Genomic DNA, 23,919 nt, shown 5'->3' on the forward strand with positions numbered 1-23,919 from the left:
CCATTTGGATCAAGGTGTGGCATCACTGGTGAAAATCGAAAATCGACACTAAAGGGCTTTTTTCAGCACTTTGTGATTGGCAAAAAAAATTATCCTTATTTGTTTATTATCTTGCCAAAACGAAGTTTTTACAAGATATGTTAGTCAGCTTGTATGTTTTTTTTTTTGTTTTTTTTATTTTATTTTATTTTTTGTCTGTAATCACGTATCGATCACTCTGCAGAGCACAGTTATCATTGGAAATTTTTGTAACTTCGCATATCAGAGTCCTATAGAGGTCCCTTTCAGCGCATAAAATTTTCAAGGTCAAAGGTCAAGGTCACTTTGTCGCAAATCAGGGGAGTCTACGAAACCCTTATTTTTTGAGTAATTTTGATCAGATCGTCTTCAAACTTCATGGGAATATAGTTCATGGTCTGGCGCTCAGCTGATTAATTTTTGGTGGTGATCGACCTTGACCTTCATGGTTAGCGCTGGAGGTCGAAAGTTATTGACCCCAAGGTCAAATTTTGAAATCTTAGATACCATATCGAGTAATACCTCATATGAAAGCACTTGATAAGTGCTTTCCAGATCTGTCAAAAGTTTGACGCTATGACGTCATTTGATGATGTCATGACGAAAAAACGAATTTTTCATAAATTTTATTTCCTCAGTTCTCATCAAAATCTCTTGATATTTCATGTACAATGGTCCTGGAGAGATACCATTAATCATACGGAAATATAAAGGTCAAGGTCACAAAAAGGTCAAGCATCAAGGTCGACGAAACCCTTATTTTTTGAGTAACTTTAATCGAATAAATAAGTCACTCATGTTCACGTTTTGGCAAGATACTGGTCACCCTGGGGGTGACATTGGTTTTTTTTATTGTTACTGCTAGCTGCAGTTCATTCTCCTGAGAATGGCTCAGTTCCCAGATGTTGCTTATCTATAATAATAATAATAATAATGTCAGTCCGTCTCTCCTTCATAACTCCAAAACCATGAAACCAAGCGGCCCCAAACTTTGCATGCATACGAAAGGAACTTCAAGGTAGTGCATGAATGAAAATTGGATGTTTGGGTTAATTTAAACATCCTTTTTGAAGATGATTAACGGCCTTATTTAATTATCCTTTATCAAGGCGCCATCGTTGGTCGACCCCTGAGTCAATCCTCTGTCAGCTTGCTAGGGTCTTGATTTGCCATTTTGGTCGGCCTACTGAACAATTCCTTGACTTGAGGCAGACCGCAACAGTTGAACGGTAAAGCAATCAAAAATTTTTTTTTCACTTTCTTCACTCATATCTTTGAATGCCTCATCTTCATACCTACGAATCGCTGAATACATCGCAATGTTTATAAGCGCCCAGAGATGCCAGTGTTCACGGCTTTATTTCATTCCTGCAAATGCGATAATCTTGCGAATCTCATAATCTGAATCAAATTTCAAAATTTAAACTTCTTTAAGTGACTTCAGCAGCAGTTCTGACTGCTAAAAAAAAAAGTGTTCATTTGTCCAACTTGGACATTGTTTGACATTCCAGGCGTCTCCGGGTGATGTTTGCTATAACCAATCACTTGTCAAGCCAGCGCGGTCACATTAAACACCATCCGGAGGCATGTTAAACATTCAGAATGTTAAACAATGTATGAATTGGCCAAATGAAGAAAAAAAATTCAATTATTAAATTATTTTTTAAGCATTCTGAACTACTCATTGCTAAGGTCAATTCCATGTTTTAATTTTTCATTTTGGCTCAGGTAAATAGATTCCAGAGCTTATTGCATTTCAGCTGTAATGCTTGTAAATTTCCAGAGTTGTATTAGCACATTATTTGATAGTCCAGAGTCCAGACGGTGTTTGTCTCCAGGTAGTGTTTATCATATGACCGGTAGAAAATGTAGTTCAGATATTATTTTGTTTCCATCTTCACTGTTATTCTATGCAGAATCATTTTGATGAGACAGTATGAATCTTAATTAACACTCCACCACATGTCTGCCTTCCCTTCCTCTCACCTCATGCTTACCTCCTCCCAAACCCCCTCCTCTCTCCATCCCCATACAACATTACAGCTGAAATGTAGTAAACTCTACAATCTCTTAACCTGAACCAAATTTCAAAATTTAAACTGCGGGATTGAACTTAGCAGCAGTTCCGACTGCTTAAGAAAAAATGTGTTCATTTGTCCAATTTGCTCTGTTTTGTACTCTTTTTGACCATTCAAAATAGGATGGTGTTTCTTCCCGACATCTTTGTTCTTTGTTTCTTTCATACTGCTTTCTAAAGTTTTTTCACAGTTATCTTTATTCATTCTAATTATTGCTTTTCCTTCTCTTTCATCTGTTTTACTCGCTTTCTCTCTTTCGTTATATGTCTGTCTCAGGAGAAGTGAATTCTTGCAGAAAGTTTTCTGGAAGGCTCACTTGGCTGTGCCTGGATGGGTTTGAGGGTTATGGAGAAGCTGCTGAAACCCGAATCCTATCCAGGTTCCTCTTGATTACTCCATCTTTGCTCTTTGCTTCTTCGGGTTCCTTCTTGGTCTTCCGTTTGATTTAGTATGACCCAGCCAGCCGCTCCTTATCAACAATTTTGTTGGTGTGCTTGCTCGAGTGCTTAATAGTGATGGATGGAATTGATCCCAAAGTACTCAATTCCAACCATGGAATCGAAAGAAATCGGGCAGTGACCTCGCATCGACATCAATTCCAAGTAATTCCGACTTTATTGAAAGCAGCTTTTTTTTCCGTCTCTGTTGGGCATGTTCTGGTTACACATGTCTGGTAATGTTATTAATTAAAAAGGAACACGCCACTGTGGCATGCTGCTTGCAATATAGCAGCAAAAGCAAATCTCTTGCAAACTAAACATAACATGCCCCAAGAGGTGTGTTCCTCACAAATAGCAAGGCATTTGGACTTGGCCGGAAAGCGTGCTGATTTATTTGCTTACGGATGGGTGAGCAACACATCAACTAATAAAGTTTTGAAATGTCGTTCAAAAGTTCCAGAAGTGCAGTTTGGAATTATATCGAGAAGCTTAAAAGACAGTCCAAAAGTTGCATGGTCACTTTGTTCAATTGACATTGCTCAGATCTGTAATACGTCCATGATGCTAAAACATTTGAAAACCAAACACAACAGAGAGTACCTCTTCGTGAAGGTTGAGAATGCGGATTCAAAGAAGCCAAAGTCTACAACATGAACAAGTTCGTTTTCACAGTCGACCATTGAAAGCACTTTCGCCCAGCTATGCTCCCTTCCCTTCCCCTCACACTGCTTCTCTCTCTCTCTCTCTCTCTCTCTCTCTCTCTCTCTCTCTCTCTCTCTCTCTCTCTCTCTCTCTCTCTCTCTCTCTCTCTCTCTCTCTCTCTCTCTCTCTCTCTCTCTCTCTCTCTCTCTCTCTCTCTCTCTCTCTCTCTCTCTCTCTCTCTCTCTCTCTCTCTCTCTCTCTCTCTCTCTCTCTCTCTCTCTCTCTCTCTCTCTCTCTCTCTCTCTCTCTCTCTCTCTCTCTCTCTCTCTCTCTCTCTCTCTCTCTCTCTCTCTCTCTCTCTCTCTCTCTCATCCCCCCCCCCCTTAGTATTCCCATCAGCGAAGCGATGGGTGGTATTTACTAGTCCTTAATAATGATACTGTACTTGGTAGTCAAATAAACTGCTGAAGTTGATCAGCAGTTTATTTGGCAGGGTGCAGATGTTGATCACAACACATGAGATTGAGATGTGACATGGACATGTATGTGGAGAGTTATAGGCTGAAAAGGATATTCAACACCGAAGGCACCACCAAATAGCTGCTCAGGGCCAGAATCTTGTCTACTGGGCAGTTACACTCCTAGTTGCTGGTGCCTTCGGTTTTGAATATGGATCGTGTCAACTGCAACCATTTATTTGTTTTATTTATTTATTTACTTTTGGCGAGACTGAAGAGATAAATATTTATGCTGATGAAATATTTTTATTGCATTGAATAATTGATTCAAATCCTCACTCATTTTTAGTTTCACGATGGGGTGGATGTAAAAAAAAAAAAAAAAAAGTTGGAGGTACTTTTCAAAGGAGCCATGGATGCAAATGAAGTTGTGGTGGAAACAGGATCGAAAGTCGAGGAAGCAGGAAGAAAAAGTCCAGCGCTTGAGCACCGGGCAGAGAAAGTCAGTGGATTAAAGCAACTTTTACAAGCCATTAAGGAAGAGCAGGAAGCTTCCAGCCTTGATGGTGAGTTTTTGTTTTTGTTTATTTAATTTAAAAAAATTTGAAGGTCGTGCACATCACTTTTTTAATGAACCTGGCCACAGTTTGTTTGTTGCTTCACCCCACTCATTGCAATCTTGATTTGCTTACTGTTCAGGGGCATGCTGTGTTTTCTATTCTCAGAGGTGCATTTCTTAACATTGCATGTCCAAAATAAAATGCAGTTGCACACCACTTAATTGTGGAGCTTTGCATCGTGTTTTGATGGAATGCACAAAGAAAAGTTCGGAAAGTTTTCACGTTGATCACAAAAAAATTACATCGTGTATGGCGTTGGTTTCCCCCCAATTTCACTTGTGTTCGTTTTTAGCTCACCTGGACTTCAGTCTGGTGAGCTTACGTGATCGAACAGTGTCAGTCGGACGGTCAGTCAGTCAGTCAGTCAGTCAGTCAGTCATTCAGTCAGTCAACGCTTCAGTCATTATTGCTTGCACCAAACTCACGATTTTGTTGAAACTTGGCCACGAGCTTCATAAATGATGCCTAACGAAGGTGTATTGACTGCATCAAAATCTGTGCTAATGGGTTATATGGTGGGGGGGGGGGGGTGGGGGATTGGGGTGACCCACCAAAATAGGTCATTGCTCTCTTCTCCGAAATTACACACATAATTCCGATGAAACTGGACCACAACCTTCATCACCTGTGATGCACCAAAGTGTATTGACCGCATCAAAATCTGCACTCATTACAGGCGTCGACGGAGGGGTTTTTGACCCTTCAAAATAGGTATTTGCTCTCTTCTCCGAAACTACACACACTACTTCGATGAAACTTGGCCACAATCTTCATCACCCGTGATGTATTAAAGTTCTTTTCACGGCATTAAAAAACTGAGGGTCTGACTGGGCTTTGAGGTTTGAGTTACTGTTGCTCCTGATCCAGGTGAGCTTCAGGATGCGTGGTCCTATTTCTATTTACTTCCTTGAAACCTCTCTGACTACTACTTTTTGAATCCACACGAAATGTACAACTTTTAAATAATTTAAAGTGTAAAATGTAATGTTCGTTTTTATCCCTCCGTTAAATACCTTGGAGCCAGGATGGTGCACATCAACCTTCACTGACTTCTTCTTCTTCTCCTTCTTCTTCCCCTCTGCCTCCTTCTCCTCCTCCTCATTCCCCTCCTCCTCCTCCTCCTCCTCCTTCCCCTTCCCCTTCCCCTTCCCCTCCTCCTCCTTCCCCTTCCCTCCTCCTCCTCCTCCTTCCTCCTTCCCCTCCTCCTCCTTCCCCTCCTCCTCCTCCTTCCCCTCCTCCTCCCCTTCCCCTCCTCCTTCCCCTCCTTCCCCTTCCCCTCCTCCTCCTTCCCCTTCCCCTCCTCCTCCTTCCCCTTCCCCTCCTCCTCCTTCCCCTCCTCCTCCTCCTTCCCCTCCTCCTCCTCCTCCTTCCCCTCCTCCTCCCCCTTCCCCTCCTCCTCCCCCTTCCCCTCCTCCTCCTCCCCTTCCCCTCCTCCTCCCCCTTCCCCTCCTCCTCCTCCTTCCCCTCCTCCTCCTCCTCCTTCCCCTCCTCCTCCTCCTCCTTCCCCTCCTCCTCCTCCTTCCCTCCTCCTCCCCCTTCCCCTCCTCCTCCCCCTTCCCCTCCTCCTCCCCCTTCCCCTTCCTCCTCCTCCTCCTCCTCCTTCCCCTTCCCCTCCTCCTCCTCCTCCCCCTTCCCCTCCTCCTCCTCCTTCCCCTCCTCCTCCTCCTCCTCCTTCCCCTCCTCCTCCTCCTCCTTCCCCTCCTCCTCCTCCTCCTTCCCCTCCTCCTCCTCCCCATTTTCCCTGAAAGTTTCACCCATTGTTTATTCACACTTTATGCCATTTACTGATTTTTTATTTTTTATTTTTTATTTTTTTTTTGTAGTATAGCATTATTGATTTGTCTTTGGTTTTACATATCTGTATAATATGATCCAATGTCTGTCAGTTTTGCATTTTCTTCCAAAACACCGGTCAAAGTTGAAAACTGAACCATATTGATCACCAAGGGCCCAGGCAGTGCAGGTTCAAGAAAAATTTGACTTTGACAAAAACATTTTCATTATTTACATCAATAAATTCTCCATGTCAAAAAAAAAGTGTATTACAAGTCCCAGTAGTTTACAGTGTCCTAATAATATTGTTGCATGAAAACCTTATGAGAATCGAAAACTACTTTGCCAATTTATATACCTGCTCTAATTTATGCACTCCTAAACCGCTGGACAAAATAAGTTGAAAAGTGGTGGTCATACTCTAACGTTTTATGAAATTGGGGATGGCCACCTCCGACTTAGGTTTTTACTTTAATCTGAAAGTGGGGAATTATCATAAGAAGTGGGTGAATTATAAAACCTGCGAATGCACTCCTGCACCTCTGGACAGAATAACTTAAACTGGATGTTGTCGCCAAAAATACATCAAGCTCTCTGAACTTATAAAACACAAAAGTTTCTGCTCCTTTTCAATAGGGAGTGGGTGCTTCCAGTAATAGGCGTATCGTTTCCAGTAATCCCATCTGCCGGCATCACCGATTGAAGTGTTAATGTGGAACTAAGTGGAAGCAAACCTCATTATTCCTCTTGGTTTCTATTGCATCTGCATCATGTTTCTGCTGATCACATGGTCTGGGGGAACGCAGCCGTACAATGGAGTGGTTTCCTACAGTTTTTTTAAATTTTATTTTATTATTATTATCTTTTTTATAGCGAGCTGATTAATTATAACTGATGTCAATCAACAGATTTTGTTTATCTTTGTCAGACATGGCTACAACTTTCACACTTTCCAAAGAAGGATATCACTCGGCTTTCATTTAGCTTGACTCGAGGTCAATCAGTGTTACACTCAGGTTTTTGTAAGGTCTCTTTTTTAATTTTTTTTAGTTGGGGGGGGGGGGGAATATAACTTAAGGAATGTCAACAAAATGGGAGTCACATTTAAACGTCATGGTTGAAATTGGCGTGCATTTATGCGATTGATCCATTTATTTAAAGAAAACATAGCTTTGCTTAAGACAATGTGTTCTTGTGTTCATCAGAATATGGGAAGGTGGAAAAGGAAGCAAAGTGCACCAGCAATGACAGCGAGACAACATTTTCTCCTGAAGAGACAAACTTTGTCCAAGCAGCTGAAAGCATAGCAACTCCTTCAGGTTTTGAATCGACCAGTTATGTTGTAGTTTCCCTCCCAAATGCATGGCCAGATGAAACTCCACAAAGCAAAGAGACAGAGTGCAATAGAAGGCAACAGGATGCAGATTTGACATCTGAAAATGGCAACGACAGAATTTTCAAGTGTGAACTGTGCCCCAGGATCTTCAAAAAGGAAGCGTACCTCAAGCGACACCTGTCGCTGCATAGCGAGAGTACGCTCCATCGGTGTGGCAAGTGCAACCGGGTGTTCCGGTACATGTCTGCTCTCAATAAGCACGAGCGCCGACACAGTGGTGAAAAACCCTATCTCTGCTTGCACTGTGGTAAGAGCTATGCACAGGCGTCGTACCTGACGCAGCACGTGCGTCTGCACACTGGTGAACTGCCCTACAAGTGCCAGGACTGCGGCGAGCGCTTCAACTATGCTCTTTCACTCAAGTTTCACCAGTTAAAGCACACAGGTGAACGGCCATTCATGTGTGAGGTGTGTGGAAAGACGTTTTCACGTTCGTCCTACCTGATTGTGCACAACCGAACACACACTGGTGAAAAGCCCTACACATGCGACATGTGCGGAAAACGTTTCTCTCAATACTCATCCATGACACTACATCGCAAGTCCCACTCTGATGAGAAGTCTTACATTTGTGAGATTTGTGGCAAGGGTTTCTCGAATGCAGCATACCTGGCGCAGCATCGGCGTGTGCATACCGGGGAAAAACCTCACCTCTGTCCCAAATGTGGTGCTGCGTTCTCGCACTCTTCACACCTCGCCCGCCACAAGACTGTGCATTCGGGCCTGAAGCCATACAAGTGCGAAAAATGTGGAAAAGCATTTGCTCGTTCATCTTATCTGATACAGCACATCCGTATGCATACTGGAGAAAAGCCATTCACATGCGCCACATGTGGAAAAGGCTTTTCCCAATATGCTGGTCTTAACTACCACAAAAAAACTCATTCAAAATAGTTCATCTAAATTTCTGGGCTGGCAGGATGGCCTTGAGGTATGCACACTTGCCTCTAAGGTGTCCTGCCTGGGTTTGAATCTCGACCCAGCAATAAACTGTCATCCCAATGAATCACAGGCAGGATGATTCATCGATGCGTGTGCTATCCCTCGGATGGACGTTAAACTGGGTGTGGCCCGTCCGCTGGCATTAGTTGGTGGACGCTAAAGATCCCACAGTGTCCTTCGGGAAAAGTAGGCGAGCTATCGTCGGCACCTTGAGGAAATTACAAATTCCCGCCCTAACCTGCAAAGGGCATTGCATCAGCGGCACAACCAATGATGCTACCCCACAGCCGTGTGCTGCATATGATAGAAGAAGATGATCTGAATTTATCTTTTGGAGCCTAAAATTGTTTTTCTTTCTTCATTGAACATGTCCTGCTAAAATTGTGTGCACGTTGGTCAAAAATGGCCACATCAGACCCCAAAATATCATTTTCTGTGCCATTTAGTTGAAGTCATGATTTTGTATGGTGCAAAGACATTTTGCTTTCAATCTTAGTTTTCTTTTTCTTCTCACAAACCTCTTACATTTTTCAAAAATGACCATGTACTGAAAGAATTGTCCTGTTTTAAAAACTATTCTTTTTGTGTTTTTGGCATAGCCCATATTTAAACCTCCCATGTCTCCTGATAGGTATATGAAAACTTCCTTGTGTTTCACAAGCTCTTCTGTCCTTTATTATTATTTTTTTTAATCTGGAGGTGAAGTAATGGAAGAGTTAATTGACAGAGGGTATCTCTTTTGGGCATAGGGGTAGAGGTTTACAAAAAGTTGCAGATGCTCCACAGCACAAGTGGCAGAAAGGCAAAAGGTGTAGTTGGTCGGTGAGTCGATAAAATCCGAGCCATGGGTATGGAAAAAACCATGAGGTGGCTATCGACGGTATTCTAGAAGAACGTGAAAAGTATTTCAATACGACGGTTGAACAACAAAACAAAAACAAGATTGCATCTAAGCTGCTGAATATAGTGCAACAGTCAACACATTTGAACATTGCTTTTATTCCTACCTGTATCTGTTTTGGCTTTTCATTTGACTTTGCCTCAAGCATAACATTTTGCGATTTGTTGCCTTTTTCCCAAACCTGTTACATTTACGTAAATAACAAAGGGTAAGCATGTCTTATTTTATGTACCACCACTTTCCCCGCAGCTTTTGCGGGAGAATCTGGATTGGCTCAAAACCAAGCTTTTAACCTGGGTTGAGTGGTGCATGGCAATTGTATATCACTTGGCCTTTTGCCCCCATATTATTTATGGCCAACCAGTAAAATTTTCTTGTGGGGGAATGCCAACCCCCATCTGTTATAGCTTCTCTCTGTGCTATGTGGGCATGCTGTCTCGAGTCAAAATCGTCCACACCCGCAAAGGTTCGGCATCAAGAGTTGGCTAACACACTAGGACGAGGAAGTAGAGTTTTGAGTAACTGTTTATAATCAATAAAGGTGTTCTACTCAACGCAAAAAAAAATTCCTCAAAATAGGATTTCCAAAGGTGGATGGAGGTTATGTTTTTACCTGTCTGTCTGCTTGGCTGTTTGCAAACAGAATATCTCAAAATGTTGTGGACAGATTCAGACAAAATTTGGTGGAGAGCTTGGATGCGTAACACGGACGAAATGATGATTTTATTGAAGATCCGGATCTGGATCCGAGAATTTTTTCAATAATTTTGGCCAGTGATTGAAAAGGCCAAAAACTACTTCGCAGGATATCTCAAAGTTGTAGATGGATTCGGACGAAACTTGGTGGGTGGGTTGGGTATGTAACAAGGCAGAATTGATTAAATTTTGATGAAGATTCAAGATCTGGACCCGGATCCGAGAATTTTTTCGAGAGATTCTTCACCATTGAGTTGTTGTTCTCCTTTCGGCTGTTCCCATTAGGGGTCGCCACAGCGGATCATCCATTATGATCCGCATACTGATTTGACACAGGTTTTACGCCGGATACCCTTCCTGACGCAACCCTGGTTGCCTCTTTCGACACAGGGATAAGGATTGGGTTTCGCCATGATTCCGGGCTACCCAACACCCTCTCATAGCGTGGCCCAGCGCAGAGTACCTGTCCTCAAGCGATCCTCCAACCCAAGCCTCCGAGTAGCCGGATTACAGGCGCACGCCACTACGCCCGGTATATTCTTCACCATTGAGTGATGGGGCTAAAACAATAATAATGTAGCACGATATCTCAAAGTTATGGACGGATTCGGACAAAACTTGGTGGATGAGTTGGTGAGGTGACAAAAACAAGGCGATTAAATTTTACTTCAGGTCTGAATCCAGATCTGGCCTATCAGTGGGATACAAACTTAAATTAATTAGCCTTGTGGAGGTATGTGCTCTACCAAGTGCCCTTCTCGTTTCGTTTGTAATCAGTTACAACTTATAAGAAGCCATTTGAGGTTGGTTGCTGTTTATACAGCAGTGTATTTGCTCGTTTTGACAGAAAGCAAAAATAACCACTCAACGATCCGAAACACTTCGGGAAATATAGCATATTCAGTACGATGAGGTTAGGCTCTTTTGAAAATTTTAAAAGTTCTGAGATGTGCTCAATTTATTTTTCTGCATGCATTGCGCTCCTGCACATTCAATTTGTCTTTTGAGGATATTTTTACATAATTCAGGTTATACCGAATAAACCTTTGACTTGTATTTCAATTAGAATATCATTACAAGAGTTTTATTTGAAAGGTCTGGCATGGAAGTTTGCTTATGCATGTTGACATTTTTTATTTTATTTTTCTTCCACCATTCCCATCCCCCAAACACACGCTCTTCCTCACACCCTGGTATTGTGCACAAGATGTTCATCCCAAGAAAGCTAAATATTAAGTATCCTCCCAAAAATAATTTTGGTATTGAAATCTGCTTGGATTTTGTGGGTGAATACCAAAACACTGGCAAAGGGATAGGCATATTTGCAATTGTAACCAAATTTAAGTTGCAGCTAATTTAACTTTTTAAATGCATACCAACAGCTCTACCGAGCGAATATACGAGGTCGGACAATAAAGTTCCAGGACAGGTGTTTTTTTGTTTGTTTTTTATTGACAGGTGGCAACACTAGCATGGGTTTCATAATTTGATACGCATCGTAATCTTCCTGTGTCAGTATGTACTGTGTTAGCCTTGTGTCGATCAGTTGGGTTTTGTAGTCATACTGGAGGTTTGTTAAAATTATAAGTGTTGCAATCATGTTCTGAAGATGAAAGACAAATTTATGTAATAGAAAATCATTTTCAAATTTTTTGGTAAAACTAAACGAAAGTGGCGTTGACATTTTCGGCAAGTTGAAGCTGGTGTATGGGGAACAAGCAATGTCACGATCACTTGATTGGGTGAGTCAACTGGTTTGCGGAAGGAAGAATGGACATAAATGATGAAGCGTGGTCAGGACGCCTATCAATTGCCAAAACAGATGAAAATGTTGAAAGGGTGAGAATGTTGGTCCGATCTGACCGACGTCCAAAACTCCAATGAAAGGAACTCACTTTCCATCAATAGAAGAGATCCAGAGAGCTGTAACAAATTATCTATGTGGCCTCTCAGCCAACAACTTCCATGGGTACTTTGAAGCATGGCAGCAACGTTTGCAAGTGTGTATTGCAATGTTTGCAAGACTCCCAGGGAGATTACTATGAAGGAGACCACTAAACATAACTGGTACGTTTACAAAATTTTATCTTGCTTTCCTCCTGGAACTTTAGTGTCAGACCTCATATATTGCAAAAAGACCATTAGGAATCCAAAGGTACAGGAGAAAAGTAAATGGTATAATGGTTTATGTCTGGTGTTGGCTTAATAGTTAGGGTGGTGGGCTTGGGATCCTAAGGTCCTGATTTCAAATCCCGCTCAGCTGTTGAATTAATACCAGGTGGGGTTGACTCGGCCTGTCTTCTTTCCGAGATCGGCAAAATGAGTGCCGCTTGCTGGTATACTGTGTCGGAGTGGTGACCCGTCCAGGATTGTGCCCAATAGCCAAGGAGACTGCTTAAGCAGCACCAACGCTCTGCACAGAGTGTGGTCCCAATCTCCTCTCTCCTATAATGGTTTGCCCTGCATAGCCGAAAACACATGTTCCCACATTACCTGTGTGCGTAAATTTGTTTATAGCTACTACCCACTCAGCAAGCAGAGAAACCTGGAGGCAAGGGATATCTGAGATGAAGCCACTTGCGATCACAGTTTAGGCAGGAATTTGGAAAAAAAATTTGGTCTGGTGAGGAATCCAACTCAGATTTGACAGGTCAAATGTAACTATGCTACTTCTGTACCATCCTGTAGCACAAAATATACAAACAATGATTTTGTATATGTGATGAATTGCTGGGCAGTTATGAGGAGTGCAAGGTCATTTCTTCTTGTGACAATAAAGAATCTTGAAGGTGATTGTGAACAGGGAGTAAGCAGTATCATTTGATTCCTTGATAAAAAGAAAACAACTTTCACTTTGTACATGTTCAAACGTAATAACGTCCCAAAGCATAAAATGTTTGCAAGAATTGCATTGATGAAGACATTTCACCTTCTTTCCACATAACAAAGTGGCTTCAGGCAAGTAATATTTTCCTTTGACTAGAGCTGTTCTTTCGTCCTATTTGTGCTCAAATAATTTTGAGCGGTACAACGTTTAAAGTCGTACTAATAGTGCTGATATCATGTACAACCCGATCGATGTGACTACAGAGTTACGATGCAAAATGGCAGCTAATAACCATACGTTACATCTTCATAGTTGTGGTTATAAGACTAACAAAACGTAATCTCACAAAATCCAAAGAGAAAGAGCATATTAGTGTCATTCCAACCTTGCCACATTATCCGAAGTGATGTACCTCCATCCCACCTAAATTCAACACACTTTATACTCAATGCACCTTGTAACATAGTAGATATATGTAAATTCACCAAATTATGCATGGGCAACATGTCCTTCAAAATTTATCTCCCACACAGAAAGAAGAATCGACAAAGAACTAACGAATTTTATATGGAGATTTACAAAGAGCTGCATTATTTTAATTACAACTCCAACTAGTCCATGAGCCAGAAGGGTTGGTCGGTACCATCTGGGGGGAATAATTTAGTGATTTTTGGTAAGGTATACAACCCTAGAGTTAGAAAACATGTGATAACACACAAAAAGCTACCACTGATGCAATGCTATCACCCTGTATATATACCTACCCTTAAATAAGCTTTTGTGCAAAATGGCCAGTACAAGGTAAGCCAACCTACTTCAACTTAACTTTTTTTTTATCAGTCAAACATCAACATTGAAATTTGTCTCACCCTTTGCTAGGATCATTTTCTAATTATCAACAAAAAGTGCTAAACATGTCATTGGTGACACTTGTATATCAGTGTCTATTTCCTGTGTGATAAATCATACCGCCTTGAGAAAAGTATGTCTGTCATTTACTGTGGAAAGTAAATAAAAGTTCTGGAACAATATAATTACATGGGTGTTTAGCAAATTTGAGAAATCTAAATTTCTTTTTTGTGTGTTGTATATTAAGATCAGTATAGCAGACAATGTTACCCCACCCCACCCCCCCCCAATGAAAAAATACCTAATTTGGAAGGATTTATGTAGTTTGGTCAATGTCATCATATTTTCCCTGTTGCTATTGAAGGATACTTTCCAAGAATCATCAAAGGTGAATGATAGAATGTTCATGAACAAGATTAATATTTTTTTCCCTGTAATTTCTCAAAAAATATATAATTTATGGGATTTAGATACTCAATAATGCACATATGAAGGTATCAAACACCCGTATGACACACTATAAACCAAAAAGACAGTATGATGGTTAATCATGTGCAATCTGATGAATGAGTCAAAGGTGAAAATGAAACACAATCTTCTGTTGTCGGGCATAAAATTACAGAATGGAAACAGAATTGTGGTGTTCCACACTAACAAGGCCATTACCGAGGCCAAATGTGTTGCTGATAAACATATTGTCTTATGAACCAAAGACGGGTCGTTTATGGTTTCGAAGACATCTCTGATCATATGCACTGAGTGTAAGTGATATAAAATGTTCAAGATGAACTTAAATATCATAATCATTATCCATTTCTTCAATATCCTCATCTAAACTTTCCCCATCGTCTGACTCAAAGATGGATGCCTGGTTCTCACAGTCTGGCAGTCTGCACATATCAGTGCATTTCAGTCCGTTTGACAAACACACATTTTGGTAGTGAACACTTCCTTTTACAATTGCAAGCCACTAAATCAAGGACCACCTCAGGTGCTGGCTGACCATCCATCCAGTGCACCACCAACTGTTCAACTCCTCCTTCCTTCTCCATCTTCGACCAACAGGACTTGGTCATTTAAATCATACATAAAATCATGAACCTTCAAATCATTTCAGATGTTTTTATCAATGTATTTGTAGCCTGTATGCAAGAAAAACTAAAAGTAACAATTTTTTCTTGATTTGCGGTATTTTTCGTTTGAGGGTGGGGTAAAAATAATAACAATAACATTGATAATGTACATCTATTAACTTAAAATATATTTTGTCATTTTAGTTTACTAGTGCGGGCCCGTACGTGCGTGGCCGTATGTGCAAAAAAAAAAGAAGAATTGTGACATCAATGGTGATGTCATAGCACCCTGACCTGTCATTGGTTTGGTAAATAAATGGCCATAACTTGGGAACCACTTGTTGCAGATCGGACCAGTGGTTGTCGAGAAACAGCGGTCGCAGACAGACACACAGAGATTGCTGGAATTATAGATAGATTCGTGCGGGCCCGTACGTGCAAAAAAAAGAATTGTGACGTCATAGCATCGTGTCGTTTCATTGGTTTGGTAAACAAATGGCCATAACTTGGAAGCCACTTGTCCGATTAATATCAAACCTTGAAAAGGCACATCCACAGGACCCCAGCAATATATCTGGCAAGTTTCAATTAGATCAGACCAGTGGTTGTCGAGAAACAGCGATTGCAGACACACACACACAGCTGGAATTATAGATAGATGATTAAATTTTCTTCAAATTCACGTATTTAAACATGGTATCCATTCATTAGAGTATGGGCAAAAAACTTCCATACCACTTTTTATGAAAACAAAATCATATGTTCTACAATGTATCAGCACTGGACTATCAGTGCCTGTAATTGCAAACACTAAATGATGGACAAGTTTTAACAACTGTTTTGAAAAGCAAATAACATGAGCTCCATACCTAACAATTTTCAAGAAGATTTTGCCTACAATAAGAGAGATTCATTAGTTTTAAATAGAATGTCTTCTTCTGTCTTACACCGATTTCATAAAAGTTTATTTTGGGATGGGGTTACTAAACGGCTAATAACACTCAAAAGGCTACCACCAATGCAATGCTATCACGTCGTTTCTGACTGCAGAGATGTATACCCTGCCAAAAATTACGATGAGCATTATTCCCCTCGGATGGTACCGGTGGGCAAAAATTACTGCGTCTGGCTCATGGCCTACTCAATCCCTGTCCCCCTCATACCCCCCCACCCTTCCCCGGTTGCTCCCGTAGTTAGCAGGTGTTTGTTGTAGTTGTAGTAGTATAGTAACTATAAATGTCAATGTTCTGTTTGTGCGTTACTTGTACTCTCCCATATCTTTGTACGGATTTGGACCAAATTTGCCACGGAGGTAAAAGATTGTACCGCCACGTTTTAGTGAGGTTAGCAGCTCCTCAAACCCCCTGATAAAATGATGGGGGTATACTTCCTCGCTGTTGCATGGAAAGTGAGCCGAGAAAGTACTCCCGTCCGCAGTGGGTGTGCCACCGAAAGGATGAAGCAGAACTTGAGCCCTGCAGGGTGCATTTAATTTCCCCGGCGTAACTGCACGACTGTCATCTTCTGTGGTTATTTCCCCAACCACCAGGCACACTTATGACCTCAGTGGTGTATCGTGAACCTCTGCCTCCATCGCCCATGATTTTTGTTAAACATATCTTTATTTTATTACACATCTTTCTTTTATATAAATGAACAGGATTGTCACAATTCATATGTACTTGCAGAGTACCTGCCCTATGGGCGATCTTGTTGCAAGCATGCAACACGTTATTCTGATGCATACCTTTATTTGGGTGGTGAATAGGCAACTGACAGCTCTGTGCAAGCAAAAAAAAAGCCGGGTTATGAGCATGAAGGAAAAACATACCGACTGCTTAAAATTCAAAACAGCTCACTGTGCTGGAGAACGGGGACAGAAATACTGCACTGTAAATGGCCAGACTTGCAATACCCTCTCCCACCTGGAGGCGGCGCTACACGATACACATTTTACATCGAGAATTTGCATCCGCCACACTCTCATTACCACCGACAAACATAAAAATACCCCAAAACATTAATTGGGGTCGTGCTGATGCGATGTAGCAAATCTGGCTGTAATCGGCTCACAACTGTAGGACTAAGAGCCCAACAAACGAATCCACAAACACCTGTCCTTGAATTATAGTAAGGATGTGGGGAAATCACGCACCCAGGCCGGGGATTGAACCCGGCTTTCTGGTGAATCATATAAAATGGGCAGTGAGAAGCAGACCTTTGCCTCGATTATGCCCCGTTTTAAAAAAAAATGTATTTCTTTCATCATAAACGACGGCATTGTTCAATCTCTACTTTCAGGGTGGGAGAAAGGGATTTGTGTGGCATGTTGGGTCATTCATGTTCATCGACAGGAAGTTACAGGCCTCTGGTGAAACCCATAAACTGTGCGGTGTATAACGGATCTCTGCTTCCATTACGCCCAGTTACTGAACGACGCACGAACCGCCATTCTTTTCTTAAGCTGCCACTGAATCTGCCTCTGGCAGAAAATCCCATTTTTAACAAAAGAAGTTCGAATTGCGAACATACCCCATGGGAGTTCATTCGTACACATCTCAGGTGAGCGATAGCATGGACGACAGATCGTTTTGAAATTTGGTAAGATTTTCATCGCATCAGAAAAAGAAACCAGAACACCTCACAAGACTGAAGCTAGTTTCATATCATCATTTGCGACTTAATCGCCCAGCGCATTTAATTGTTTTTTTTAACAATTTCAAGAAAAAGGGCCGTTCCTCGTCCAAAAGGGCCGGAATCGCACCTTGGACTCAGTTAATGCCTGGGGAATGGTCTCTAGAATATACCTGTCAAGTTTGGTTCGGTTCCATCCACTAATAACTGAGAAATAACAATTTTAAGAAAATGGGCCAAAAAGGGCCGTTCCTCGGCCCAAAGGGCCGCAATCGCACTTTGGGCTGAGTTAACGCCTGCGCATATGTCTAGTATATGCCTGTCAATTTTCATCGAATTCTGTTCACTAATAATGGAGAAAGACGTTTAAATGAACTGTACACAAGAAAAGAGAGAATGCGAGTGGCGCTTCGACCCCATTGGGTGGGAGACCCCAGGGGGGTAAAAAAAAAAAAAGGAACGGGACAAGCCAAGCTTTTACAATGGTACAAGCTCATCATGTCGTACGAGTGCACAATGTCCTAGAAAGCAGCATTTGAGGCACTCGACCGACCGTATGCTTCAGGACTTACGAAACACCACCAGACTGATGGGAGGTGTAGTTGTCTGGCGATTTCTACCAAACCTTGCCTGTTATACTGTGAGGAACGCCAGCGGACGAACTCATCACCCGTCTGAAAGCATCGTATCGTTACGGTTCTAGGAACCGTAGGCATTCAAACATACAGCTGACCCAAAGTTAGTTATGCCGTTAAGTATATGTGTAGACAGATTCCCTCCTCATGTTTAGTGGGAAATCGAAGGGGTGCGTTGCGATGTTTTTTTAGTTAGGGTAATAAATCTTTATATCAGGATAAATGCCTGTCTGAACCATCGAGAACGCCATTTTCAAGGATTTTGCGCAAATGCCAATTTTAGACCTTGGCCTCTCACCAACTCTAGCAGTGACTTACTGCAATAGCAATCAGTTGTAGAAAATACCATGTCGTAAGCTTCCAGGAAATGTTTGGTTCACGTTCTTGAGGTTTCTGTTTCTTTGTAAATAAACAGTTGAAGTTACATCACTTTTTTTGAAACACCCTGTAGTTCCTTCTTGTTTGCATGGTGCCACCGTTGGTAGCACTATGTAACCAATGAAGTGCTGCAGCACATTGCCAACTGAAGGTGAGCCGAGAAGGGCACTCCCACCCACGGTGGGAATGTCACCTAAAGGATGAAGCAGAACTTGAGCCTTACAGGATGGATTTGCTTTCCCTGGGTAACTGCAAGACGAGACCGGCAGAATAGGTCGAAGCCGGGGAAGAAATTACTATGTTATCAACCTCTTCTGATTTTTACTCACCAATGTCTCCAATATCACCGAAAAAAAAGTCATGAGCGATTCACTTTGGGGAAAATTTTTGTCTATTTCAGCTTTTTTCGCACAACGAGAATAAGGGTTAGAAAAAGGAAAATACCGATTTCTATTTTTTTCTGGGATACTGGAGTATTGCAAATTGGCTTATATATTAAACATAACATGTTTTATCCTACTATGACAAAATAATTTAGTTCTGACTGACATGATATTAAAAATCCAAGATGGCCGCCAGTATACGGGTTAAACCGAAGCTCCTCAGCCGCACGGTCACGAGTCCAGACCACCCTGGTAAAGATGGATATACATGAGTACAATAAAGTAACTTGATCGAACTGGTTTTTATTCCTAATACCCTATGCATCATAATTGGAATGATAAACCAAGAAAAATAAATGGACTCTGCTTTAGAAAGACATTATAATAATAAAATAATAAAACAAATCCAAGACGGCCACCCACTGGTAGAGATAATGCTCGAACATTAGGCATTTACAGGTTGTTTTCAAAACACCTTGACTACCAAAAACGTACAGAAAACACAACAGCCTGGATACAGTTGCCTTACTGTGCTACTTCAATACATTATATTATAATTATATATCAAAATCAACACAAAATGTTACGCACACATACATTATACATGGGCTTGGTTCAAGGTTCATATGCTTCATCTTCGTCAATTACATCAACTGACTTGTTGTGGCAGCTCTCCCCACGACAACCAGCACATGCAACCACACACTTTAAGCCATTTTTGTGGCAGGAACACTGGTTTGTAGCACACTGTCTGTTGGTGCTGACTTTACATTTACAACAAATAAATTTAAGTACATTTGCGGGTGCCGCATCTAAGTCCGTCATAATTGGACGCATAAAGTTTTTGTCCATAGTCCATCCCCATTCCAGCGCATCCAGGCATTCGTTGTCGAGTTCGTTCCACTGAACCATCTGGAGATGCACACGAAGGCTATGGAAATGGGCTGCGCGCTCAGTCGGAGGGAGTCGTTCTGGATCCATTCTATTACACCGAGCAACCATTGCTTGATACTGCGTGTGTCTTAGACTTGTCAAGGACTCGCCCTTTGCTCCGTAGAGTTGACAGAAGATTGAAACTCCCAAAGTACCGACCTCAGCTGCTGTTTTCACTCTATCTGACAATGCTTCAGACAGACGTTGAATGCTATCCAACTTTGGAAAGGCTTTCAGTAGGTGGGTTCTTCCTTGTCCAAAGGTAGATGATGTGGTGTCGCATCCACTCCAAGCATGAATTAAAAGAATATTATGACGGATGGTCGGGTCCATCACTTCATGTGCTTCTCGAATGCTATACACCTCAGCACCTTTCTTCTGTGAGCTGGTGTTGTTTTCTTTTCTCATGAATATATCGGCCATGTTCGTTTTCCAATGGTGTATCAGCAAAATGAAGACAACTGTGTCTTCTGCGACAACCACTACAGATTGGTTATTCTGTGAAAAATCCAGAGCTGCAGATACGATCAAGGTATCCACATCGCCGCCACTGCATTTGGTTGTATGCCCTTTTGCCTGCAGGAAACTCGCAAGGAGTTCTATTAATTGTGTCTTATTCTTGGTGTTTGAGAAAAATGTCTCTTGGTCCTTGTGGCATTTAGACGTATCACTGACCCTGATATCAGCTGACCGTTTGCCTGATCGCCTCAAATGTTCATGATCTTTTGTGGACGGCCCTTCATATCCATCGAACACAACACAGCACAATCCATACTTATTAGAAAGATAGGATTCGTACTGTTCAGCAACCTCTAGATAGGTAGTATTCTTCTTCCATCGAATGTGGTGTAGCAGCCAACCACCATATATCACAATATGCAGGTCTCCAAGTGGACCAGCAGCTTCGAGATTGATATTTGTCATATCTTTCTTGATGACCCTGTCTAATTCTGCTTTGTCAGACTTCCACATATGTCAGACTTCCTGCGGGCACCTTGAGGCTACCTTGCGTCAGGTCAGGTCAGGTATGGGAGCATGTGCCAGAACAGCGCGTCGCTGCGTCCACTTTCCGCCGGTACTCCAGGGGCCTCTGTCTGGCCATCCCCCAGGCAGATGCCAGGCCCATCCCCATCTCCTTGAGATGATGGTCAACCTGCTGCAACCATGAGGCATGTGGTCGGCCCATTGGCCTCCAAAACGAGACTCCCTCGCTGAGAGAATCTGGTGAGCAGAATCAGCGTCAGGAAAACGAGCCACATGTCCATACAGCCGCAACTGACGCTCACGGACTATGCAGGTAACAAATCTCATCCGAGTCTCTCTCAGCAACCGCTCGTTGGACACAAAATCCGACCAGTGATAGCCAAGGATTCTCCGAAGAGACCTGGAACCAAAGGAATTAAGTCTCCGTCTCAGATCCTTGGTCAGAGTCCAAGTCTCGCACCCATAGAGCAAGACTGGAAGTACCAAGGACCTGAAGACTCGGACTTTCGTCCTCCCGCACAGGTACCGGCAGCGCCACACCCCATGATCCAGTGAATCCATGACTCCCCAGGCCCGACCCAGACGTCTATTGACCTCTGACTCGCAGCCAGCAGAGACATGAATATCACTGCCAAGGTAAGTGAATCTCTCCACGACCTCAACATCCTCACCACAAACAGACACAAACAGGACAGCAGCATCCAAGATGTCACCGAAAGCCTGGATCTTGGTTTTGACCCAAGAAACCCATAATCCCAACGGCTCCGACTCCTCATTCAGCACCTCGAGGGCCCCCAAGAGGATGTCTAAAGTCTCTGCAAAGATGACTGCATCATCTGCAAAATCAAGGTCCGAGATCTTGACATTGCCAAACGATGCACCGCAACTTGATCTCTCCGACATCCTCCCTAAAATCCAGTCTATACAGGTGCTGAAAAGTGTGGGGGCCAGTACACACCCCTGACGAACTCCAGTAACAACTGGAAATAAGTCAGAGATGGTACCACCACACTTCACAGCACTCTCAGTACCAGAGTAGAGTTCAGACATCAGATCGATCAGTTTTGGTGGCACCCCACGAAGACCAAGAATCCTCCAGAGGACATCCCGATTCACTGAATCGAACGCTTTACAGAGATCAACATAGGCTACAAGCAGCCCCTGCCGAAACTCTCGACTGCGTTCGGTGAGGACACGAAGTGCAAGGATACGGTCAATCGTTGACCTCTTTGGTGTAAAGCCTGACTGCTCTGGACGCTGGTGCTCAAGCAGATGGTGGTGAACCCTATCAAGAATTATCCGAGCAAAGACCTTGCCCGGCACTGAGAGCAGCGTCACCCCTCGGTAGTTGTTGCAGTCTTGGCGATCACCCTTCCCTTTCCAGAGGGGGACAACAAGGCCCCTCTTCCAGTCAGTTGGGATGATGCCTGTGTTCCAGGCAGAGCACAAAACTGCATGCAACCACACGAGTGCAGCATTTCCACCAGCCTTGAGAAGTTCAGCATGGATGCCACAGATCCCTGGAGCTTTGCCCCGTTTCAACTGGTTCACCGCAGCCCGTGTTTCCACAAGCGAAGGTGGACCACAGTTGATTCGAGGGTCAGCAACAGGGATTGTAACACCCTTGACGTCCAACTCGACAGCTGGGGGATCAGCCTGGTACAACCGCTCAAAGTAACCGGCCCAACGGGCCTTCACTTCAGACTCCTCTGTCAAGAGCCTACCACTCTCTGCTCGAACTGCAGTGCTCCGAGGGATGGGCTTGGATGAACGTAATGCGCGAATTCCCCTGTAAACGGGACGAGAATCACCTGTCCACAGGTGATGCTCTACCCCCCCCCCCCCCACAGATTCCTCGCACATAGGCCTCCTTGTCCACCCTCAGTGCACGTACAGTTTTACGCCTCAGCTCCCTGAACAGCTCAGCTCTGCCATTCAGCCTGGCCCTGCGACTGGTCAATGGTATCCAGTGTCCCTTGAGAGACAAAATTCTTCTTTGCCCTGCGGTGAGCTCCAAGGCATCCACCGGCAACATCAAGGACGGTGGTCTTGAAGGCGCTCCACAACTCTTCAGGACCCCCCAAAGCACCCAGACCCCCCAAGTGTCCACTCAGCCTGTTTGCAAACTCCTCAGCTACTCTCTCATCCCTGAGCTTGGCAACATCCAGCCTAGGCTGGGATGGTACCATTCTCCAGGATTTAAGGTGCAGCTTTAGAGTTGCTACAACAAGCCTGTGGTCAGTATTGAGGAACTGAGCACTCTGGTAGACCCTGCAGTTCTGGATCATCCTCCAACGACCGTCAATGAGGACATGGTCAATCTCCTTTGCCACACCGCCAGCATTGGAATACCAAGCCCAGCGATGAGCTTGTGGGCGCTGAAACCATGAACCAGCCACCCTAAGTCCATGACTTATTGCAAAGTCAAGGAACTTGGTGCTATTCTGGTTCATAGTTCCTGACCCATGGGGACCAACACACACCTCATAACCATCCCTATCAGTTCCAGTCGATGCATTGAAATCCCCCAAGACTAGAAGTGTATCTCGTCTGGGGCACTGATCAACCACAGACTTGAGTGTGGTGTAGAATGCATCCTTCACGGTGAGATCACTCGCCTCAGTCGGAGCATAAACAGAGACCAGGGAAATGACACCTAAGGAGTGACGAATCCTTAATCTCATAATACGCTCGTTGACCGGTGTTACCTCAATTATCATTGGGGTCAGCTTATTGGACACAGCTACAGCAACTCCTTGGGTATGGTAACCATCAGAGCGACCAGACCAATAGTAGGTGTAACCACCCACCATGATCCCGTCGCAATCCGGTCTCCGAACCTCAGAGTGCTGCAATCCCGATGTCCAAACGCTTGAGCTCAGATGAAAACAGAGACAGGTGATCATCCTCTCTTAGGGATAGGACATTCCATGCACCCACCCGAAGGGACCGCCTCAGGTGAACCCAAGGAGACCGCCGTCTGGTGGACGACACGTCTGGTGGATACAATGTTTAAATACGTGAATTTGAAGAAAATTTAATCATAAACTAAAATAACCAAATATATTTTAAGTCAATAGATGCACATTATCAATGTTATTGTTATTATTGTTAACCCACCCTCCAAAACGAAAAATACTGCAAATCAAGGAAAAATTGTTACTTTTAGTTTTTCTTGCATACAGGCTACAAATACATTGATAAAAACATCTGTTTTGTTCTTGATAAAAACAAAAACATTGTTCATGAACATGCTATC

General features: G+C 43.0%; 1 protein-coding gene across 2 annotated transcripts in view; it reads left to right on the forward strand.

Moving 5' to 3' along the window:
* LOC147023332 (uncharacterized) overlaps positions 1-23,919 on the forward strand; it is an 86,120-nt gene that overhangs the window by 9,111 nt on the left and 53,090 nt on the right. The window contains exon 2 of one of the 2 annotated variants that reach the window (XM_085888599.1): positions 4,080-4,202. In XM_085888599.1, the coding sequence (XP_085744725.1) occupies positions 4,200-4,202 (3 nt within the window). In that variant the 5' untranslated portion in view covers positions 4,080-4,199. Of the gene's footprint in view, positions 1-4,070; positions 4,203-23,919 lie in introns of those variants that run through there. The other variant, XM_085888600.1, reaches the window with a different exon arrangement.

This window comes from Eptatretus burgeri, chromosome 7 (genome assembly GCF_056783735.1).
Source record: "Eptatretus burgeri isolate ZD-2024b chromosome 7, Ebu_testis_v1, whole genome shotgun sequence".
NCBI classification, from domain to species: domain Eukaryota; kingdom Metazoa; phylum Chordata; class Myxini; order Myxiniformes; family Myxinidae; genus Eptatretus; species Eptatretus burgeri.